At 37.9% G+C, this 23260-nt stretch overlaps 1 protein-coding gene across 1 annotated transcript in view; it reads right to left on the bottom strand.

The window, feature by feature from the left end:
* LOC135218962 (transmembrane protein 62-like) overlaps positions 1-23260 on the bottom strand; it is a 608314-nt gene that overhangs the window by 317247 nt on the left and 267807 nt on the right. The window contains 1 exon segment of the mRNA XM_064255400.1: positions 19957-20170. Coding sequence (XP_064111470.1) covers positions 19957-20170 — 214 coding nt within the window.

The raw sequence follows: 23260 nt of genomic DNA, 5'->3' as shown, positions 1-23260 counted from the left end.
GAAGATTGGTTCAATGACCATTTCGTGCCAGCAGTGGAGCGGATATGACTTCGAAGGGTTCTGCCTTTTAAGGCCCTCTTAGTTCCTGGACAATTGCCCCTGGGTCACCCTTCCAAATTTGAGCGACATGCAACCCTAATGTGAAGGTGGGTGTACCTCCCACCCAATACCACATCGCTGATACAGCCAATGGACCAGGGAGTAATAGCTAATTTCAAGGCTTACTACCTTAGAAGGACCATACGTTTTGCTTTGAGGGCCATAGAAGCTAACAAGGAGTTGACACTGAAGCAATTCTGGAAGGGCTACAACATTGCTGATGCAGTGAAAAATATTGCAAGTGCTTGGGACGAGGTGAAGACGACCACTTTAAATGGGGCCTGGAAGAAAGAAAACTGTGTCCACAGTTTGTGCACAGTTTTGAAGGCTTTGACCAGGCAGAAGACGTCGAGACTGTGACGAGGAAGATCGTAGGGGGCTAAGCAAGAGGCTGAAACTAGATCTTGAACCTGATGATGTAACAGAGCTGCTGGACTTCCCATGGAGAGGAATTGTCTGCAGAGGACTTACTTGAACTTGAACAACAAATGATTGAGGAAGAGGCGGCGGCACCAGAGCCAAAACCCAGGTCATTAACTGTGAAAGGCTTGTCAGAGGGTTTTACTCATCTGGAGAGAGCCTTGGCTTCTTTTTGAGGCAGAAGACCCTAACGTTGCTAGGTTTGACAAAATAAAACGTGGAATGTTAGACTTAGTAACTTTCATACAAGGAGACCCTGAAGGAGAAGCAGACGAAGAGAAGTGTGCAGTCCAGGCTTGACACTTTCTTTCACAAGTCTCCAGTACCACCACCTCCCACTCCTAGTCCTGGTAAGGAATTCTGAACTGTTTTACTAATTTATGTGTTTACATAGTGTACATATTAAAATGTGTTAATTTTTTAATGTAACAACTAAATGTAAGAGTAAATTGTAACTTCATTAATTTTCATCATTTGTAATTTTATTGCAGAAGTGGTGACAGTTTCCAGATCCCCCTGTACTACCTGTGACAGTTCCAGATCTCCCTGTACTAACCTGTGACAGTTCAGATCTCCCTGTACTACCTGTGACAGTTCCAGATCCCCTGTACCCGGACCCTCTGTAGCAGCCCGCCCACCTGTACATGTACAATCAGGTAAGCAATTTCATTTTTCTCATTTTCATGTTGGAAATTGTTTACACCCTACATACATACGTACACTAACTTACATAGTGGTACAATGTGTTTGATGTTGCATAACCTTATTATTTTTTTTTTTTCATTTCAGACCCCTTTGATAGTGACAGCGAACCCAGATGACCCTGAGCCTTTCCATGGTTTGATGCCTCGCCCTATCATCAGGTAAGGAATCCTTTACAAATTTGTATAAAATGTTTTATAAAATTGCTAATAGAAATTTTTATTAAAAGTGTACATATGCGACAATTACATCCACCTTATATATTTATGTACCCTATCATTCTTTCCAGATCTAGATGTTCCCTCATCAGTTGATACGAGTAGTATCACCTCTCCAGAGCCCAAATCAGTTGATACGAGTAGTATCACCTCTCCCATTCCTTCAGGTAAAAGAATTCTTAATTTTTTATATTGTACATTACGTAGTTTACACACTACATATGTCAAACAGTAATAACATGTGCAGTAGTTTGACATTGTAGTAAACTCTATCATTTTATATATTTTTTATCATTCCAGACTCCCAAGCACCTGCCCATCCTACTCCATAGCCAGCCACCCACTCATCTACCATATGCCCATCCCAGTAAGCAAGCCAACCACTAGAATTTGGTAAGGACATTTTTTTTTATTAATGTTTTAATATTACATATGTAATAACCATGTTATGTATGTAACATACATACTATAATCATATGTATTACATTATCATTCCAGACTGGCATGCACCTGTGACTTACATAAACCAGACCTCTACATAGCCTACATGTCTTCATTTTGCTGAAGGTAAGGAATTCTCAGTTGTGTTTAATGTTTGCATACGTACAATAAATTTTGTACACCTAAGTGGTTACATACTGTCCTTTAATATTAATTCTTCATTCCAGACTGCCCATCATCCTAGCCTGTTATCTGTGATAAAGCACACTGAAGTTAGGTTTGGAATGCATCCTTATCATGAATGCTCAAACCTCCACCTCCATCTCCCACAACCTAGGTAACAGCTTTGAGACTCACTAAAAGTTGGTAAGTTATGTAAGGAATTTCTAAATTAAGTTTTATACTACATGTTATATGTGATATTAAACCACTGTATGGTGCATATTACTGTATGTAACTTACTCTGCATAGAGGACTTACTGACAAAATTATTTTTTGTACATTCCAGAGTCCCCTGAATGATGTAGGCTATGGGGCCATATAAGACTTTGTCCATCCAGGGTTACATTGAACGACAACTTTAAACTAAAAGTAAGGAATTAATTAACATACATTAACTCTTTTAGTACTCTTGATATATCTACAGTAATTAACATATTGCATTCACAACTTTCTGTAGTGTATATTTTGTACACTAATTTTGTTACTTTTTCCTTCCAGAACCAACATTTTTCACACAACTCCAGGTTGTTACTAACAAATTACTACAAGTGTCATCAAGGGATAACTACAAGTAGAAGCACCATTTTTGGATGGAAAAAACCCTTCAGGAAAGTATACGTATCACATGTAACATGTAGTGTAACAAAGTATGAACAGTAAGGTTTTTACATACAGTAGTATTACATACGTACATAACTTTTTTTTACAGGAATTTCCAACCAAGTTTGATTATGTACATACATGTTATAAACCACTGTACGTATGGTTACTGTATGTAACTTACTAAACATACATACATGACTTAACTTTGATACTTTTTTGGTACATTCCAGAAAACCAGGACCCCCTCCATGATGCAGGCTATGGGGCCACATAAAACTTTGTCCAGGGTTACTACATAACATAGCACGACAACTGTAAACTATGTACTACTGTACTAAAGGTAAGGAATTATACATAGTAGTAAACATACATTAAGTAAGTTTTATACGTACATACTAAAAAAAAGTGACCAAGATCTCTCACATGGGATAAGTGATCAAGGTCCCTCATGGAATTACATACTGTACACTCCCTGCTGAACAGGGGGGTGTAGACCAATCATTTACAACATGCATACGTACCAGTTGATATTAAACCACTGTATGGTGCATATTACTGTATGTAACTTACTATGCATAGAGTACTTACTGACAAAATTATTTTTTGTACTTCCAGAACCCCTGAATGATGTAGGCTATGGGGCCACATAAGACTTTGTGCATCCAGGGTTACATAGCACGACAACTTTAAACTAAAGGTAAGGAATTAATTAACATACATTAACTAAGTTTTATACATGTTATATATGTGATATTAAACCACTGTATGGTGCATATTACTGTATGTAACTTACTATGCATAGGAGTACTTACTGACATACTAATTATTTTTGTACATTCCAGAACCCCCTGAATGATTGTAGGCTATGGGGCCACATAAGACTTTGTGCATCCAGGGTTACATAGCATGACAACTTTAAACTAAAAGTAAGGAATTAATTCACATTTACATTAACTTTTTTACTCTTGTATAAACTCAAAGTAAGGAAGGAATTATAAACTAAAAGTAAGGGAATTAATTAACATATTATTAACTCTTTTACTCTTGATATCTATAATTTACATATTGCATTCAGGACTTTGTGTAGTATTTTGTACTAATTGTGTTATACTTTTACCTTCCAGAGCTACCAGACTGGGATTTTAGTGTACTCCAGGATCTACCAAAGGATTTACTAGTGTACAGTATAATAGTGTTTAGTGTATAATCTAACCTAAGGATTAAGTGTAGTACATTGTGCTTTATAGTGTCACAAGAGTTTAATAAAGAATTATACCTTCAAGAACCATCCTTTGCCATTGAAATAACCACACTACACATCATGCAATACTTGCATGTCACAAAAGGTAAGGTCTCTCTAACTTTTTTCTTAGTTTAAGGCATATTTCCAAGTGTCGTTCCGGCTTACGACGATTTTCGGCTTACGACGCGCCTCAAGAACGGAACCCCCGTCGTAACCCGGGGACTGCCTGTACTAAAACACCTAAACCAGGACTAGGCGGACGTAAACAAATATTTTTTTCAAAAATTCACCATAAATCTAAATATTGTCCTAGAGACTTCCAATTACTTTCAAAATTAAGACAAATGATTGAATATTACTATACTGTAAGAGTATTAGCTTACAATTGCAGTTTTCGACCATATCTGACAAGTTAAAGTTGACCGAATGTCAAATTTTTTTATATATATATTTTATATGCAATTATTTCGGAAATAAGAAAAGCTACAACCCTTCAAATTATTTTCGTTTTATTCTACATGAAATTGCGCACATTTTCATATATAAAACTCTATGAAATGCCTAATATGAAACGGAGCAAATGTTCTGAGAATGGGACGTACACATTTCGGAGATTTGTGGCGGAGAATCCGCGCACGGAGGGAAGGAAAGATTTTTTTAAAATTCACCATAAATCTAAACATTTTGCTAGAGACTTCGAATTTGTCTCAAGATGAAGATAAATGACTGAATATTACTAGACTAAGAGTTTTAGCTTACAATTGCGTTTTTCGACCATTTCGGTAGTCAAAGTTGACCGAAGTTGAAATTTTGGCAATTATCGTTATTTATATGAAAATAGCTCAAAACTGATAAAAGCTATAACCATGGGTTGTTTTTAGTTGTATTGTGCATGAAATTGCACAAATTTCCATATATAAAACTTTATATAACGGCTAATTTTAAAATGGTGCAAACATTACCACAATCGTATGTATGATTTTTTTCAGAAGAGTTACCGCGCGGACGTAAGGAAAAAGTTTTTTCATAAATTCACCATAAATCAAAATATTGTGCTAGAGACTTCCAATTAGTTGTAAAATTAAGGTAAATGATTGAATATTACGAAAATATAAGAGTTTTAGCTTACAACTGCGTTTTTCGACCATTTCGGTAGTCAAAGTTGACCGAAGGTTGAAATTTTGGCAATTATTGTTATTTATATGAAAATATATCAAAACTGATAAAAGCTACAATCATGAATATTCTATTGTTGTATTCTACATAAAAATGCGCACATTTTCATATATAATACTTCATGTAACGGCTAATTTACAATGGTACAAAAATTATGTCAAAGTGATGAAATAATTTCCGAGATGTGTCACAGATACTTTTTAGTGTGGCAAGAAAGAAATTCGCGCTTGCGCGCCTGCGTAACGATTGTAAACAAAACACCTTGATCAGTGAACTCCCAGCATCCCCCAAGGCGCGTGATTCAAAAGTTTTAGGCTGGTAGGCCTATAAGTATTTTTCCGCGAAATTTAAAAAAAACTTTTATAAGTCGACGTAAAATATGTCCAGTCGGCACACGGGAGACAAAAAATGTCGACGTAAAATACGTCCAGTCGGCGTAAGAGGGTTAATATCCTCTTACTAGTGATGAACTAATTCTCTCAATAAAAAAGGTCGCTAAGGTCTTATAAACTGAGAGACCTGCCCCCTTATTGGCTTCCAATTCCGATCTATCTTCCGTTTCCTGTCCATCAAGTTGGGAGAAGAATGAGCAACCAGAGGAGAGCGCCTCCTTTCATAAGGTGAAGGGCTTTTAGTAGTACCGACTCTAACCTGACAAAGGCTACGGCCGCCTGTGCAACATGTTGAGTCCCCGCCAGGAGAAGGTCGATCTTGCTCTTGCCTTTATTGCATTAAGACTATCCTGACAAGGGCGACAGCTGCCTGTGCGACAACTCCCGTCCCTATCAGGAGAAGGCCTCGAATGTCTTTCACCTTTCGCAGAATCAGGCATATCCTGACAAGGGCTACGGCCGCCTGTGCGACATCTAGAGACCCTGTCAGAAGAAAACTGACCCTGCGAAAATTCCCAAAGAGGAGCCTCTCGGTCCGCCTCTAACTTCATTTCTGATGAAGATCCTGGTACATAGCGCCTGGAGCCTGGCGCTTCAGGAGCTTTACGCCTCGTTTCAGGCGCTTCAGATGCTTTTCGCCTCGTTTCAGGCGCTTTGCGCCTCAATTCAGGCGCTTCAGGCGCTTTGCGCCTCATTTCAGGCCCTTCAGGCGCTTTGCACCTTGTTTCAGGCTCTTCAGGCGCTTTGCGCCTTGTTTCAGGCGCTTTGAGCCTCGTTTCAGGCGTTTCAGGCGCCTCTTGCCCGTAAATGTTCAATGGAAGGATCCTTCTGATTGCCACTCTACTATAAGGCTCCTCGCTCTAGCCGCCTGTTTCCTCTTTGAAGGAGCCTTGTGCCAATAAAAAATTTTTTGGAATGCGGCTCGCGTTTGGCTGTAGGAACGCGGCTCGCGCTAGTCTGTTGGAACGCGGCTCGCTGCTGGCTGTTGGAACGTGGCTCGCGCTTGCTTGCTGGAACGCGGCTTCCTGGCTGGCTCTTCGCTTGTAGTCCAGTTGACGCTCAGTGTTCTCTTAGTTTTCTTCGTCTTTTCGGATGTAAGATGAAGAAACGGAAGAAGAGACGCACTTTTTTAAAGGATGCCTTTCCAATGGCTATCCTTGGCAGTCTGGGACGTTCTTCAGATCCTGCCGAGGGGACGCCTGATCGGTGGGGATTCTCCATAACCTCCGTAAGGCTTTCGACTTTCCTTCTCCTCTGGGGCAGGGAGCTTGGAAGCGGTCTAGACCTGGGAGCGAAACAGAGGTGATCAGAACGCACCCTCTGCACTGTGAACACTAAATTCACTTCTTACCTTATAAGAGCTCGCATTTTGAGCTACATCCATTTATCTTCAAATTTATGAATTTGTAGATTCTGTGGAGTAAGAAGGTGATGAGGATGCAAAAACTACTATTACTGTTAATACTCTAACTGCTCGTTAGCACGAGAGCTATTAAAGCTTCTAAAGGAAGCGTAAAAAGTTATATGCTTTTCTGACTTCCTAAAGTAGGAAGTTAGAGTTTTATATTTCCTCAATCAAGTTCTAACTCTTATTACACGTATTAATGAATATTAATATTTCCCTTTTTTTTTGCAAACTATATGAGTGTCTACCAAAAAATTCGGTAGTTACACGTCATATATTCTTCGAAATTTTTGAAGTCAAATTCATTAAAAAGTTAATAAAAGTGTATGCCGAACCAAAGACTCAGTACTTCCCTGCAAAAGACAGCCCAGAAGATCGATGATGATGAAACACGAAAATCAAATCAGGAGATACCGCAAACGTATGTTTACAATATGGCCGACAGAGAAAATCTGGTTCTAGAAGGTAATGGTTCCTATTCCTGCCACCCAGCAGCAGGATGGTAGATCACCTGACCTACCTACCTGTAGTGTGTGCCGCGAAATTCGAATTTCTGTCGGGGACGACGGAGTCTATAGCTAAGTATAAATCTGACAGGTAAGCTGAATGTGTGAAAATATAAAATATTGGATTTTTAAAATCTAAATTGGATTTATTAGATTTAAATAGATTTCTAAAATTACATTTATTATTTCAATCTAAATTTTTTTCAGATTAGTTAATATTTTCAGCAATGCATGTATAATTGTATGGTGTATCAGAGATGGAGATAAGGCATCCTATCTATCACTGAAGCGTTCAGCCATTGGCTGTGACTATCTAGATCAAGTATAAAGGGATAAATGTACAGCTGCTGGGGCAGTGAAGTTCACTTTTTCAATTATATTTTTCATTTAAATTATATTTCTTATTTGAATCACACCTTTTTTATCAGATTTGTTAATTTTGTTTTTATCATTTTTTATATTACTTAAATAGGTGCAAAAATTCTGAAGACACCATTGGAAAGAGCAGACAAAACTATTAGGATGGCTATTCAAATAAAATTTACAACAAATTGTTATAGTGATAATAATTCCAGTGGTACGTACCTTAGGATACGAAATTAATCCGTTCTGAGGCGGCCTTCGTAACATGAGCTTTTCGTATCTTGAACCACATTTTACATGTAAATTGCCTAATTCGTTCTAAGCCCTACAAGAACACCCCAGTAAATTTTATGATAAAGCTAAATTGACCAATAAACAATGAAATTCAACAATTTGGACCATTCAATACCTAACTTAATACGTACTACTAATATGTACTACATAGTACCTGTAAATAAAGTGTATTAGTGTACAAGGTATACAAGAAATACTGTACATACATACGTACGTATGTAATAAAATGTAGAACCTTACCTTTCGAGTGATGCTATCTCCGAAAATGGCGACAGAGGAGGAGGACAAACGGCAGAAACCTTGTACGTACACTTAACTTTACGAAACACATTAAAAAATGTCAGGAAACATTAAGACTAAACTTTATGAAACACATTAACAAATGGCACAAAACCTTAACACTTAACTTTACAAAAAACTTAAAATTAAATTTTTTTTTCTTTTTTTGACTTGATTTTTTTTTTTTTTTTTTTTTTTTTTTTTTTTTTTTTTTTTTTTTTTTTTTTTTTTTTTTTTTTTTTTTTTTTTTTTTTTACAAAATTTCAATTTCTTCACCACTTTCAACTTTCTGTTTTTTTGTAGTATTAATTGGATCTTCCTGTTTACTTACTCCTACAAAAGGCCTCTTTAAAAAATAACTATCCAAGGAAGATTGCTTCTGCCTGCTTTTGACAATGTTCCTGAAACGACTCAGGCAAACGTCATCGAACTGTGCAAGCATATGACCTGTGTAAGCCTTTTCGGGGTGTCTCTTTTCTAAAAATGATTGAACCTTATGAAAAGCAGCTAGAGCATCCTTAATTTCTGCCGTTGTCATAGGGTCGTCCTCCTCCTCTTCGCCACTGCTAGAGAACTATTCTTGAACGACGTTATGTTGCATGGCCTCCAACTTCTTCAGGTCATCCGTCGTAAGCTCCTCTTGGTGCTCCTCGAGAAGGTCATTGATGTCGTCCTCGTCCAGCCCCATGGACTTGCCGAGTGCAACGATCTCATCAAGATATGGTTGCGAAACGGTTTCAGGATCATCAACTGTTTCTGAATCTGCACCAGCTTCGCCCATGTTGAATCCCTCGAAGTCGCAGGTGGATACGGCATCAGGAGAGAGTTTCCTCCACGAAGAATTCAAGGTTCACCTCAAAACCTCCTGCCAAGCTTGATTGATGAGTCGGATGCATATCACGATATTGAAATGCTCCTTCCAAAATTCACGCAAGGTGAGGTTGGTGGTATCGGTGATGTCGAAACATCTCTTGAAAAGATGTTTCATATACAGCTTCTTGAAGTTTGATATCACTTGCTGGTCCATGGGCGGGAGGAGAGGGGTGGTGTTAGGCGGAAGATAAAGAACCTTGATGAAAGAATACTCCACTAGGATATCTTCCTCGAGGCCAGGAGGGTGAGCAGGGGCATTGTCCAACAACAGCAGACATTTCAGAGGGAGGCGCTTCTCTTCCAAGAATTTCTTCACTGTCGGGCCGAAAAACAGATTTTCCCTTGAAGGCTCGAGGAGTCTATGAATGATAGACAAGTAGGGGCTTCACCTTGCAATCCCCACTGGCGTTGGAACAAAGTGCGAGCATAAGCCTTTCTTTCATAGGCTTATGCCCGGATAGCTTCTTCTCTTCCTCCGTGATGTACGTCCGAAGAGGCATTTTTTTCCAAAAAAGGCCAGTCTCATCACAGTTGAAGACTTACTGAGAACTGTAGCCTTCCTTGATCGCCATCTCGTTGAACGTCTTAATCAAGGCTTCGGCCGCTTTCGTGTCCGAGCTGGTCGCCTCCCCATGCCACACCACCAAATAAATGCCAAACCATTTCCGGAATTTTTCAAACCACCCATGAGAAGCCTTGAAGTCTAGGGTTGGCGTTGATGTCCTTTCTCCTCCAGTCGCCGATACTTTGTCCTGGGCCAATCAAATCGCCGAAAATAGCGCTGGCCTTGTAGCAGATTGCCGGCTCGGTTATCATATCGCCAGTGATTTCTTTGTCTTTTATCCAGACAAGAAGCAGCCTCTCCATCTTGTCGTGCACGTGGCTCCTCTTGTTGGACAAAATAGTCATGCCCTTGGAAGGTGTAGCTGCTTTGATGGCTTCCTTCTGCTTAAGGTTGGTGCCTATCGTTGATGGATTTCGGCCGTACAGTGTTCCCCCAGTATTCGCAGGGGATGTGTACCAGACACCCCTTTGTGAATAGTTAAAAAACCCGCGAATAGTTAGAACCACCACTAAAAATGCTTATAACTGCCCATCTTGAAAGTTCAGATACCAAATGTATAACCTTTAATAACATCCTACTTCAAATACCCAAAATTACTAACCTATTACTGTATTAATCTTTGAGGTTATATTATTAATAATTCAAAGTCAGTCATCTTAAACATTTTACCATTAAAAATATATACCTACAGCCAATAACAGAGAGAGAGAGAGAGAGAGAGAGAGAGAGAGAGAGAGAGAGGAGAGGAGAGAGACGAGAGAGAGAGAGAGAGAGAGGAGAGAGAGAGAGATGAGTGAATGGCAACATCCATATATCTGACCATCAGGAGTGAAATTATGAATTATTTCTGAGACTGAGAGAATAATAATGAGAGAGAGAGAGAGAGAGAGAGAAGAGAGAGAGAGAGAGAGAGAGAGAGAGAGAGAGAGAGAGAGAGAGAGAGAGAATAACTCCTAAACTCCGACTCCTTTCCCTCCGCCAATAAACTGTCATTTACTCCTCCGCCCACCTTCCTCCACATGGATAAAAAGACTGGGAATCACTATTTTTAATTAATCTTATTAATATTTGAAAATTAGTTATAAGGTAAATCATTTATTTATACTACAAAACAAATAAACATACGTAAGTAAGAAAGAGAGAGAGAGAGAGAGAGAGAGAGAGAGAGAGAGAGAGAGATATTATTGTTACTGTTTAATCTCATTAAACTTAATATTATTTGTAAACTAGTGCTGTATATTATTATTTTACCATAAAATGTAGTAATGTCCTTAAAGATACACTTATACATACATTTCCAGCCAAAACGGAGGGCGAGAGTTACCACTAAGACATACTATCTCGTGTGGTAAGAGAGAGAGAGAGATGGGGGGTTTATCCTTATTTAAAAGACTGAAATGGATAGATTATTCTACTTCTATAAAATACTATCACATATGAATTTTGAAATTAGTTATATTACTATTATTATTATTATGTGAAAATATCAATAAACATACACATGTGCCATAGAAATTCTCATCTCAGTTAAAGAGAGAGAGAGAGCAGAGAGAGAGAGAGAGAGACGAGAGACGAGAGAGAGAGAGAGAGAGAGAGAGAGAGAGAGAGAGAGAGAGAGAATTTACATGATCAAGAGAGGGCAACAGTTGTTGGACCCCAGCCAACTCAGCTTGCTACGTGGAGTTCAAAGAGAAAGATGCCGGGTTAAAATGCATTTTGTCTTTCATTTCTTACATCAATTTTTTTGTTTATAAACTAAAATCTTGCTAATTCACTTTAGTATTTTCTTTAATGAATTGATATTATTGCTGTTTACATTAATATTGATACATATTTGAAAATCAGTAAATCATTGATCATCCAAAAAACATACATCTCTGTAAGAGAGAGAGAGAGAGAAGAGATGAGAGAGAGAGAGAGAGAGAGGAGAGAGAGAGAGAGAGAGAGGAGAGAGAGGAGAGAGAGAGATTTTCGTAGTATTTGTAAAATACTTTCACATATGATTTTTGTAATTACAGTTATTATTATTATTATATTATTATTATTATTATTATTATCATCATTATTATTAATATTACTATTATCATATGAAAATATTATAAACATATACATAGTGTACCATAAAAATCTCTCTCTCAGTAGAGAGAGAGAGAGAGAGAGAGAGAGAGAGGAGAGAGAGAGAGAGAGAGAGAGAGAGAGAGAGAGAGAGAGAGAGAGAGAGAGAGAGAGAGACCCTGGAATTCGAAAGAAAGATGCGTTGAAGACTGGGATTTCCTTCATTCTTACATAATTTTAAAGTTTACAAACTAAAATCTTACTAATTCAATGTAGTATTTTCTTTCTTGAAGTGATTGCTCTTTACATTAATATTAATATAAAAAAATTAGTAAATCATTTATCACACAAAAAGCATACATCCCTGTAAAGGAGAGAGAGAGAATTATTAGTTATTATGTGATATCATGTAATCTTATTAAACTTACTAATACAGTATTGATCAATATTAATATTTTAAAATTGGTAAATCATTTTTTTATCATAAAAATGTATTTAGGCATGAAAATAACATCAAAATACACTAATTAGTGATTATTTATTGTCAGAAAACCCCGCGAATAGGCGAATTCACCGCAAATAACGGGTAGATATGGTTCAGATAAAAATCCGCGAATCAGTGAGTCAGCAAATCCGGAGAACGCGAATACGGGGGGCCCACTGTATTCCTTAGCGATTACACTCAACCGCATGCCAGCTTCATATTTTTTAATTATCTCCATCTTCGTCTCCATAGAAAGCATCCTCTTCTTTTCGTGAATTTCAGCAACTTTCTTGGGACCCATGACTACATATACTGTATGTAATTAAGTTATGTAGTATATGTACTAAAGTTCTCACACAACACGATAAAGTAGTACAACAAAATCACTAACACGAATTTACGTTAATAAACGAAATCGTATATGTGAACGAACAAATTCCGCGTGAATACATAAACGCTGGTGCGAAGCAGTGGGCGAAGGACGCCTTTATGTAGAGCACGATGAGAGAGATGCTGACCAATGGGAGAGCAGGATCTTATGGCAGTGACTAGCATCAGTAATCAATGGGAGAGCAGGAGGATGGTGGCGAGTCTACTCAGTTGGCGGCGTGGGAGTTTTAAAATTGTTATTGGTGGTCCGGGCGAATCTCGGGACTTTACAGCAACAACCTTTCCTAACCTGAACTATTTTCGTATGTAGAGCCAAAAAAATCTTCGTATTTGCTTTCGTAACTTGAATTTTTCGTAAGCTAGGACTTTCATATGTCAAGGTACCACTGTATTATAAATAATGATTAGGCTATTTTTACCGACATATTTCCATATAGCTCTGAGTTCTTTAGATACAAAAATTCTGAAGACGCCATTGGAAAGAGCAGACAAACCTCAGTATAATTTAATATGTGAATGTTTTAAAAAATCTTTTGATTTAAATCTTGATTTAAATCAATTAATAAAATCAACCTGATTTAAATCAAACAACCCTGGGTCACTAACAGTAGTTGTCAGGGAACTCAGAAAAGAAGGAATACAACTTATAGCTTACCCAGACGACTGGTAAATCTGAGGTCCACAACAAAAAAGTGCATGGAAAACCTAAGAGAAGTAGTTAACAGACTCCAGTCAAAAGGATTTATAATAAATTGGAAAAAAATCCCACCTCACGCCCTGCAGATGCTTTCAGTGTCTGGGACTTGCATTAGGATACTCTTCAGGGCCTGTTGTCCCTCCACACCAAAGCTCAGAACAGAATAAGGAGAAACCTCAAAAGATTCCTGGCACAGCCCAGAGTTTCCAGACAGTAGTATTTAGAACGTATAATGGGTCTGCTGCAGTTTGTATCAGTAACAGCTCCAACTGAAAAATGTAGACAAATTTTGGCCATCGCACACAAGAAAAAAGATGTGAGACTGATCTCACCAAAAGAATCAGAAAGTTGGGGAGATACTTCGGCCTTGGATCCGGTAGGAATTTCTGGCAAAACAGGTCACTCTAACTCCTCCATCTGTAGGAGTGACAATACACAAAAATGCCTTGACAGGTTGGGGAGGACACTGGGAGGATCGTCAGGTGGCAGGGAGGTGGCCAACTACTCTGAAAAATTGTCATATCAATTTCCTGGAGCTGAAGGCTGTCTTTTTGTCTTTCAAAAACTTAAAACCTCCAGAAATGACATATTCTGTTGGTTCTAGACAATACAACTGCAATGCCCTGCATCAAGAAACTGGGCTCATGCTCACCTCCTTTCAATATGATAATGCTAGCCATCCTTCTGATGTCACAAATAAAGAAGGGGACCTGTCTGCAATTCACCTCACAGGTTCTCTCTATGTAATAGCAGTCTCTCTAACAAGAAAAACAACAGCCTCAACAGAGTGGATGTTGGACAACCACTCTTTTCAAGCAATAGCCAACTGGACAGTCATGAGATGCCTTCCTACAAGAATGAAACAAGTGGAAGACACTACTCTATATCTTTTACCTCCATTGTACCAGATTTCGGAGGTTTTGAAGAAACTCCCAACCTTTAAAGGAACAGCTTACTTAATAGCCCCAAATTGGCCAAACTGGCACTGGTTCCTATTACTTCAAACAATGGGCAGAAAAATCAATTCCATTATTGTCTGCTGTTCTGTCCCAGAAAGATGCAGGAAAGTCATTTACACATCCTCTGTGCTAAGCCAAGACCCCCATGTATGGATTTTTTAAAATATTATCTACCGTGAAAACTACTCACCTAACATCGCTAGATACCTTGTGCAAAAATTACGGACATCTTCTATCTGGCAATACCAGTCTGTATGGAAGTTATAGTTAGATCACATCCAAACTAAGAGCCTAGTTGAGATGCTATACAAACAATTAAATTTTCTTGTATAACTTTTTTAAGACAAACATCTGACAGTTACAACAACCACGGCATACAAGGCAGCATTGATGGAACCCTTGCTTCATGGATTCGGGATTGAATCCAGCATGGAAGTTGTTACTTCCCTTCTGTGGTTGTTTTGTCTACAAAGACCTGCTCCCAAAACACTTTGAATTACTTGGTCCCTGAAAAAGGTACTTAGACTTTTATTTAACTGTCAATTCAGTGGATCCAATACAACTGCAACTCACATGCTACAATCTTCCTGATTGAATTAGCCTCAGGAGCCCATATTGGTTAACCAGGCTCTCTTCGATGGGGAAGACATATTACACAAACTACTGATAATCAATTATTATTGTCCCCTGGCCCACCATTCCTGGCCAAAAATGAGGATTCTCCTTTTCTTATAAGAAAACTCAATCTAGCAGACAAAACATTATGCTTAGTTCAAGCACTTAAGGTTTACCTAGAGGTCACAGCAAACATCCCAAAAGGTCCAATTTTCCTACACCCTAGAACAAATAAACCACTCTCTCTACAAAGGATAAGAATAATTTTAGTGTCCATATTTAAAAGGCAAACCCACACTTGTTTCGTAGGTCGTATGATATTAGGAAAGTAAGTATGTTGCTGGTCTTCTTCAGAAATGTCTCTTCTGAAGAGGTCTCCAAATGTACAGGGTGGTCATCAGAGACAGTATTCTTAAAACATTATGTACTGCCATGACCTTGACCAAATTCAACTTCACTGTGTATCAGTAGGTGAGATGGTTAGTCTGGACCCAATAGGTACAACAGCGGAAAACCAGGGGTCTTCCTAACAGGTGGGTATGCTGACTATTACTGGGGAAGGTGTGACAAGACTGTAACATACTCAGCAAACTTAAGCAAGCCATTACAGAACTTCACCCTAAAAATGTAAGTTCTTGTTTAGTTCCTTGCTTTTTGTTACCAAAACTTGAGGCTTGACCTCGGACCACAAATGTTAGTTTTCTCTCTGGGTTGTTGGGATTCAAATTTTGAGGGCTTAAGCCTTTTGTCACCTGTCAATTTCTTTATAGAGCTCCTTGAAGGTGAAAACAAGCAACTATGCTATCTAAAAATAGGTTCTGACGTAGGAAAATCTTATTTTTGGTAGTCGCTCTTGAGTACTCAAATCCCTCCCGCTTCCTTGATGAAAAGGCATAGAATTTGGGCAAGGGATCAAACCTATGTTGACCGACAGAGACTAATGGTTCATTGTCTTTTAACCAGCCTACTCTCATGTGCATTAGTTGCTTCATCCATACTTTGATGTGGGAAAAACTGGGCTCTGCCTGCTGAAGATGAGAAAAAATGCCCTATTGTCTTTGAGTCCACTATATGTACTCTATCAAGTTTTATAGTGTTTATCATTATGACACAATACCCAGCTACAAGACCAGGCTAAAAGATACCTCTTTGCCATTAGTCTAGTCACCATGGAGAGCATTGGCACACCATGGAGGGTAACTCCTTGAGGACTCAACAGTGACTACCAAAAATAGGGTTTTCCTGCATCAAAACCTGTTTCATCAACTCCAATAAGAGTTTCAGAACCCCAATTTTTTACAAACTAAAGCTTCACTGGTCTCCCACTTGTAAATTTATAATGTTTTCATTGTTTACTCACACCAACTCTGGTGCTTGACAAATCTGCTTCCTCTGATTCATGATCATCTGATAAAACCTGAAGTAAAAAAATGATCTTAGGTGGGTTTGTCTATAGCTATGATATAAAATATACATTCCCTTATTCATTTCTGTCACTATCAAAACTATTTGATAGTTCAAGTCTTCTACTATCATTGGCATTTCCAAATAAAAGTCCCAGTACTGCTTCATTATCAAGAGAAACCCCCTCCCTTCATGGCATTTTGATGGTTACAGGTCTAGCCCTTGTCCTGAGATTATCCTGTACGTTGGAAATCAAATGTTGCCATTTGCCATTAAAATATAAATGAAAGCTAATTACAATGACAAGGAAAACATGTTATCTATTAAGAGCTGTCATACCAGAACCAAAAGATTTATATACTGAGATCAGTCCCACACCATTATTCTCTATAACTGCTAACTGACAAAATGTCAAACATTGCCTCAATGAAAAGGTTGTCAAACAAAAGTTAAGGGTTCTTTTGTCTTAACCCTTAAACGCCGAGTGGATGTATTTTACGTCGACATTTTTTGTCTCTCAGGTGCCGACTGGACGTATTTTACATCGACATACAAAAGTTTTTTTAAAAATTCGCGAAAAAATACTTATACGCCTAACAGCCGAAAACTCTTGAATCACGCGCCTTGGGGGATGCTGGGAGTTCACGGATCAAGGTGTTGTTTTGTTTATAATCGTTACGCAGGCGCGCAAGCGCGAATTTCTTTCTTGCCGCACTAAAAAGTATCGGTGACACATCGGTGTCACTTTGACATAATTTTTGTACCATTTTAAATTAGCCGTTACATGGAGTATTACATATGAAATGTGCGCATTTTTATGTAGAATACAACAAATAAATACTCATGATTGTAGCTTTTATCAGTTTTGAGATATTTTCATATAAATAACGATAAGTGCCAAAATTTCAACCTTCGGTCAACTATGACTCTAACGAAATGGTCGAAAAACGCAATTGTAAGCTAAAACTCTTATATTTTAGTAATATTCAATCATTTAGCTTAATTTTGCAACTAATTGGAAGTCTCTAGCACAATATTTCGATTTATGGTGAATTTATGAAAAAAACTTTCCTTACGTCCGAGTAGTAACTCTTCCGAAAAAAATCATATATGCGATTGTGGTAATGTTTTCACCATTTTAAAATTAGCAGTTACATAAAGTTTTATATATGGAAATGTGCGCAATTTCATGCACAATACAACTAAAAACAACCCATGGTTCTAGCTTTTATCAGTTTTGAAATATTTTCATATAAAAAATGATAAGTGACAAATTTTCAACCTTTGGTCAACTTTGACTCTACCGAAATGGTCGAAAAACGTAATTGTAAGCTAAAACTCTTATATTCTAGTAATATTCAATCATTTACCTTAATTTTGCAACAAATTGGAAGTCTCTAGCACAATTTTTTTATTTATGGTGAATTTATGAAAAAATAAGATTTTCTTTACGTCCGCGCGGGAACTCTTCCGAAAAAATCATACGTGCGATTGTGGTGATGTTTGCACCATTTTAAATTAGCCGTTACATAAAGTTTTATATATGAAAATGTGCGCAATTTCATGTAGAATACAACAATAAATAATTGAAGGTTGTAGTTTTCCTCATTTTTGAAATATTTGCATATAAATCACAATAAATAGAAAAAAAACCACGTTCGGTCAACTTTGACTACCGAAATAGTCGAAAAACGCAATTGTAAGCTAAAACTCTTACAGTCTAGTAATATTCAGTCATTTATCTTCATCTTGAAACAAATTCGAAGTCTCTAGCACAATATTTAGATTTATGGTGAATTAAAAAAAAAAAACTTTCCTTCCTTCCGCGCACGGATTCTCCGCCACAAATCTCCGAAATGCGTACGTCGCATTCTCAGAATATTTTCTCAGTTTCATATTAGGCATTTCATAGAGTTTTATATATGAAAATGTGTGCAATTTTAAGTAGAACAAAACAAAAAATATTTGTAGGTTGTAGCTTTTCTAATTTCCGAAATAATTGCATATAAAAAAATATATAAAAAAATTTGACATTCTGTCAACTTTAACTCGTCAGATATGGTCAAAACTGCGATTGTAAGCTAATACTCTTTCAGTATAGCAATAGTCAATCATTTGTCTTCATTTTGAAAGAAATTGGAAGTCTCTAGGACAATATTTAGATTTATGGTGAATTTTTGAAAAAATATTTGTTTATGTCTGCTTGTTATGAATTAATGCATTATTTTGTGATAATATTTTCTCTGTGTTGCTTTTATCATTTTACAATGTGTTATATACCAAAATGATCGCAATTTAGTTTACATTATAACAAAAAAAATTAACTCGTTACCTTTAACCGTTTTGCACATAGCGCGATTTGAATACAATTATATATGAAATTTTGTTTTTGCGCTATCATATATTGCATTATTTATATATGATAATGATAATTTTTTTCATTTCTGATGGTTGCATACTAAACTTCAGGCAATGACAAAAAAAGGAGCTAAAAATGAACTCTTAATCTTGAAAACTAAGAGCGCTGTGATTTTTTGAAAAAAATATTTTTTCCGCTTCCGTGCTCACTCCGAGACCGCCTCGGCACACGGAAGACGATTTTTAATATACCCCTTCGGCGTTTAAGGGTTAATTAGCTTTCTGACCCATCCCTCAATTGAAGATAGCTTTACAGCTTCTAACACCTCTCAAAATTACAGCAAAGGTTGCAAGCTCAATCAGATACCTCAAAATGCTCAGCTAATGGCCCATCTGGAGAGTTGAACATCTCCCATCATACAAACATTGGCCATATAGGAGTTGAATCAGGACTTCTTTACAGAGGTTGCAGGAGTTTTAATCTTAGGCCCTAGCTCAGTAGGAACTTGCCTACCCTGGGTGGTAAGGAATTTGCTGATCTCAGAGGAAAGAGAACATTTCCTCTTGGGCATGTTGTGGGAGGTTTGCAACCTTCAGGTCACTGCTAAAGAAGCTTGAAAATGAAGGATTTAAATGGACACAGGAAGTCCTGAATGACTATGATCTTAATTGCTTGAAGCTATATCATCCATTTCCTCTGAATGAATGGAATCTTCTGAAATGAAAAGAATTCAAGGAGTAAGTGTCAAGGAAGGCTGAAAAGAATTCATGATGAGTCAAGGAGGGCTGGACTTGAAATACATTGGTTCAATAACGGTGTAGTAACTAAAACATGTGAAGTCCGATTCAACTGTATCATGTGAAGAAGAGTGGCTTGGATCCTTGGAAACTGAGTGGCTCAAGACCCTAAACAAGGACAGCTTGGATCTTTTAAAGGGGGTAGCTTTAATCCTTAGGAGTGAGGTTACCAAGTCTTTTGATATGGAGCATCTTGAGTCCTTAGTCAAATGACTCTGGTCATCAGAGGTTTAGCAGCCCAAGTCCTTTCTTACAAGCAGTATACAGTACAGTTTTGCAGATATATGCAGATATAGGAAGAAGATTGATGTGTAACCATTTTTACCACAAAATTGGGCTAATTATGGTACTGGGTTTGTGGTGAAAAACAAACTACATTCATATTTTACACTAACCTGTGGGTATGTGCCCAGTCTGAGAGTTCCAGCTCCATTAATCCATTTGGATGTCTTGTCCACATAGGATCAACTGTACCAAAACCAGTGTGGAGATGTCCACATACATATGCTGCCCCAGTAGACAAGAGTTTCGTTAAATCAGTTGAGGACACTATTGTACTTATTGGGTAATGGCCATAGAATACGATAATGTCACCTCGACTGTGTGCTTCTGTATAAAAAAAGTTTTTCATTATAAATTATTTGAATTTTAGTGCAATAATGTAAACGTTTACATCATTCTCAGAAAAAACAATATGTACTTATTTTGCTAATTTACAGTACTTAGAATAGAGATGACAAAAAAAGCAATATCTCCTAAATTGAAACCAATTGGGTCAGTTAGGGACCCAATAACATCTTGAAAAAATATGAAGTTCATGGTCCCAATTCTCTCCAAGGTAGCAAAGATTTACAAATGGTGAAATTCCATCTGGGGTAAATAAAGCTAGAATGATATCATGTACACTATACTGACAAAAACAACTTATATTTGCCTAAAAACAGTAACAGAACTAATACAATATCCTACAGTCGTATTAACACATCACTGAATTTTTTTACCTACTTTTACATATACTATATATAAATGTACTTACACTGGCATTTTGCCTTAAAAAGACACTTAAGGGTTTAGGCTTATTTGCTGGTTAGGATATACTATATAGAGTAGAAATGCTGACACCATTTCACTGTAGTATTTCAAACAGTTTCAGGGCAAAATCATCTTTTTCTTTAACCTATTCGTGCTTCTGCATAAATACCAAACATTCAATGCCCAGAAAAAAGGGTAATTTCAGTCTTCAGTGAGGAACTGTTTCACTCTCACTTCCTATGTCCTATGTGTTTGTTATCTGAGAAACAACTGGCATCTCTCCCCAGTTCTGAAAAGTTTTTGATAAACCTTCAGGGTAACCACAGAAAACCGGTTGCTGTCAATAGTTCAAATCTATTCAAACATAATTTCTGCAATGCTTGCTTCTGGCTACCTTTAGATTTTGTCAAGGCAACTGCCATAATAGTATACCTGGCTGGAATGACTTCATTAAAATTCATGAGAAATGTTTTTACTGTGGTAGCCCAAGGGAAGGACATTTTGCATTACTAATGAGACATGCGAGAGCACGGTTCAACCTTGCTCCTAAGCACTTCAGAATAAATGAAAAGCAACTAAAAGCTGATGCAATGTCTATAAAATTAGAATTCGGAGATAATCCTCGTCTTTGGAAAGACATTCAATCCTTACATCCAAAAACTGAAAAGCTATCACAGAGAGTAGGAGAAGCCGTTGGTGACGAGGCTATCACAAGAATATGGGGCAATCACTTCCGCATTGTACATACTGAATTAAATAAATGATAAAGGCTCCTGAAGGGATGTAGATAACCTCCTTACTGATAACATTCAATTTCATTTCACCAACTGTCTTATGCCAGGTAACATCAGCAATGCCATGAACAACTACCTCATAGTAATTAATCATCCGGCTGCAATGGTCTTCCTGCAGAAGCTTTCAAATTCTGCTCACCCAATATTTTACATCTTGATAGTTGCTCTATTCAATGTACGCATAAATTCACCAGTTTCTTCCAGACCCCCTACTCCTAGTTCACTTGATAGCATTAATCAAATACAAGCTAAAGGATGCAGCTGACCCAGGCAATTATTGCCCGATTGCAATTACTACAATTGCGTCAAAGATACTTGAGTTGGTTCTTCTAGCGGGACGTCTCCCCTAGCTACACACTGCTCACAAGCATCAACCGACACCAGCATCTACATTCTACATCCTGAAAGAATTGCTGAACTATTACCTATCATCAGTCTCTCCAATTTTCCTGTTTTGTAGATGTGAGAAAAGCACCTGACAGAAACTCTTCCTGTAGCTGCACAAAAAAGGAGCACATGTATATTTAACTGGCATTTCATATTGCTGGTTCTCCGCACAACAACTCTGACAAATAGGTTAACATATTGTCATAAACCTTCAGCTCCTTAAACAGACTTCGGCAAGGGGGCATTCTCTTCCATACCTGTTTAATATGTACACAGATGCCCTCATAGGCATGGGAGGGGAGGCAACTGGCACCCCTGGATTTGGGAATCTCCTAAAATTCGGGTGAATGGGTTGGAATATTCAGGCATTTGGGGGAAGAAAAATAACATATTTTTATAATAAAATTAGATTTTGTATATATTTATCCAGTAATTATATTGCTAAGAGTTTCTACTCGACGGGAGCCTAAATTCAAATTTCTGGGTTCGACCTGTGTCGGCCGGTGAAATGTTCCTATAGCACACATTTCTAGGTATAAATAGATGCTAAATATACCAGAGAAAAAAGCCATAGGGAATGCTGGAGTTACTACCCCCAGCTCGCTCACCCTTATAGGGTGTCGGTATAGCACAAGGGCGAGTGGATGCCACTACCACAGATACTTTACCAATTAGAAGTCTCCTCTCAAAATCCCTCTCTAGAGGAATGCCATTACAACGTCTACCTTCCGCTCGCTACTACTACTACCTCTGCCCGAAACCACCATTCCTGTTATAGCACTTACCATGTCCGCACGCACCGTTTTTCGCCATTCCCAGGAAGTGTTTTTTGGCGAAGCATCATGTCTTCTCAAGATCTACAAGCTTCTTCATCTAAGTTGAGTATTCCATTTATCGTTTTTGAACTCGCTGGGGCACGTTGCATCCAATTTTGGCCCTTATTGTAAGTCCTTTTGTCCTCATGAGATGGGTATGACGCTCTCTCGATCCGCCATTTTGGGTGCACGACTGGCGGCATGCGTGATTATTTCAGTTTTTATCTCGTGATGTATTTTGTCCACTGTTCGGCACTTCACTATTTAGGCTACTGTTTTTGTATTCTTTTTCATCATCCTCGCTCCTGTCGAATTCTGAGAGCCTTATTTTTACAGTTTTATCCTTACGTTATTAGTCTATTATAGGGCCCATCTCGCTCCTGACGTATACTGAGGCTTTGTTTTTTACGACTGTCTTACGTTATTAGCCTTTTGGGGCCTTTTTTCGTTATCCTCAGCCCCTCAGGAGCGTGTTGGTTCCCCTTCGTGCGTACGGTTATATGCTTCATACGTTATGCGCAAGTATTGTGTTTTTGGTATCCTAGGCTAGCCTAGCGGTATGCCAATTTAGTTTTGGAGGGGAAGATTCCTCTTTCTTTCGCAGTACTCATGCATGTATGTTTCTAGTTTAGTTTTCGATTATAGTCAGTCAGTAATGCACATGATTATAT

Source organism: Macrobrachium nipponense, chromosome 1 (assembly GCF_015104395.2).
Source record: "Macrobrachium nipponense isolate FS-2020 chromosome 1, ASM1510439v2, whole genome shotgun sequence".
NCBI classification, from domain to species: Eukaryota; Metazoa; Arthropoda; class Malacostraca; order Decapoda; family Palaemonidae; genus Macrobrachium; species Macrobrachium nipponense.
This window is presented reverse-complemented; position numbering and strand designations above follow the sequence as displayed.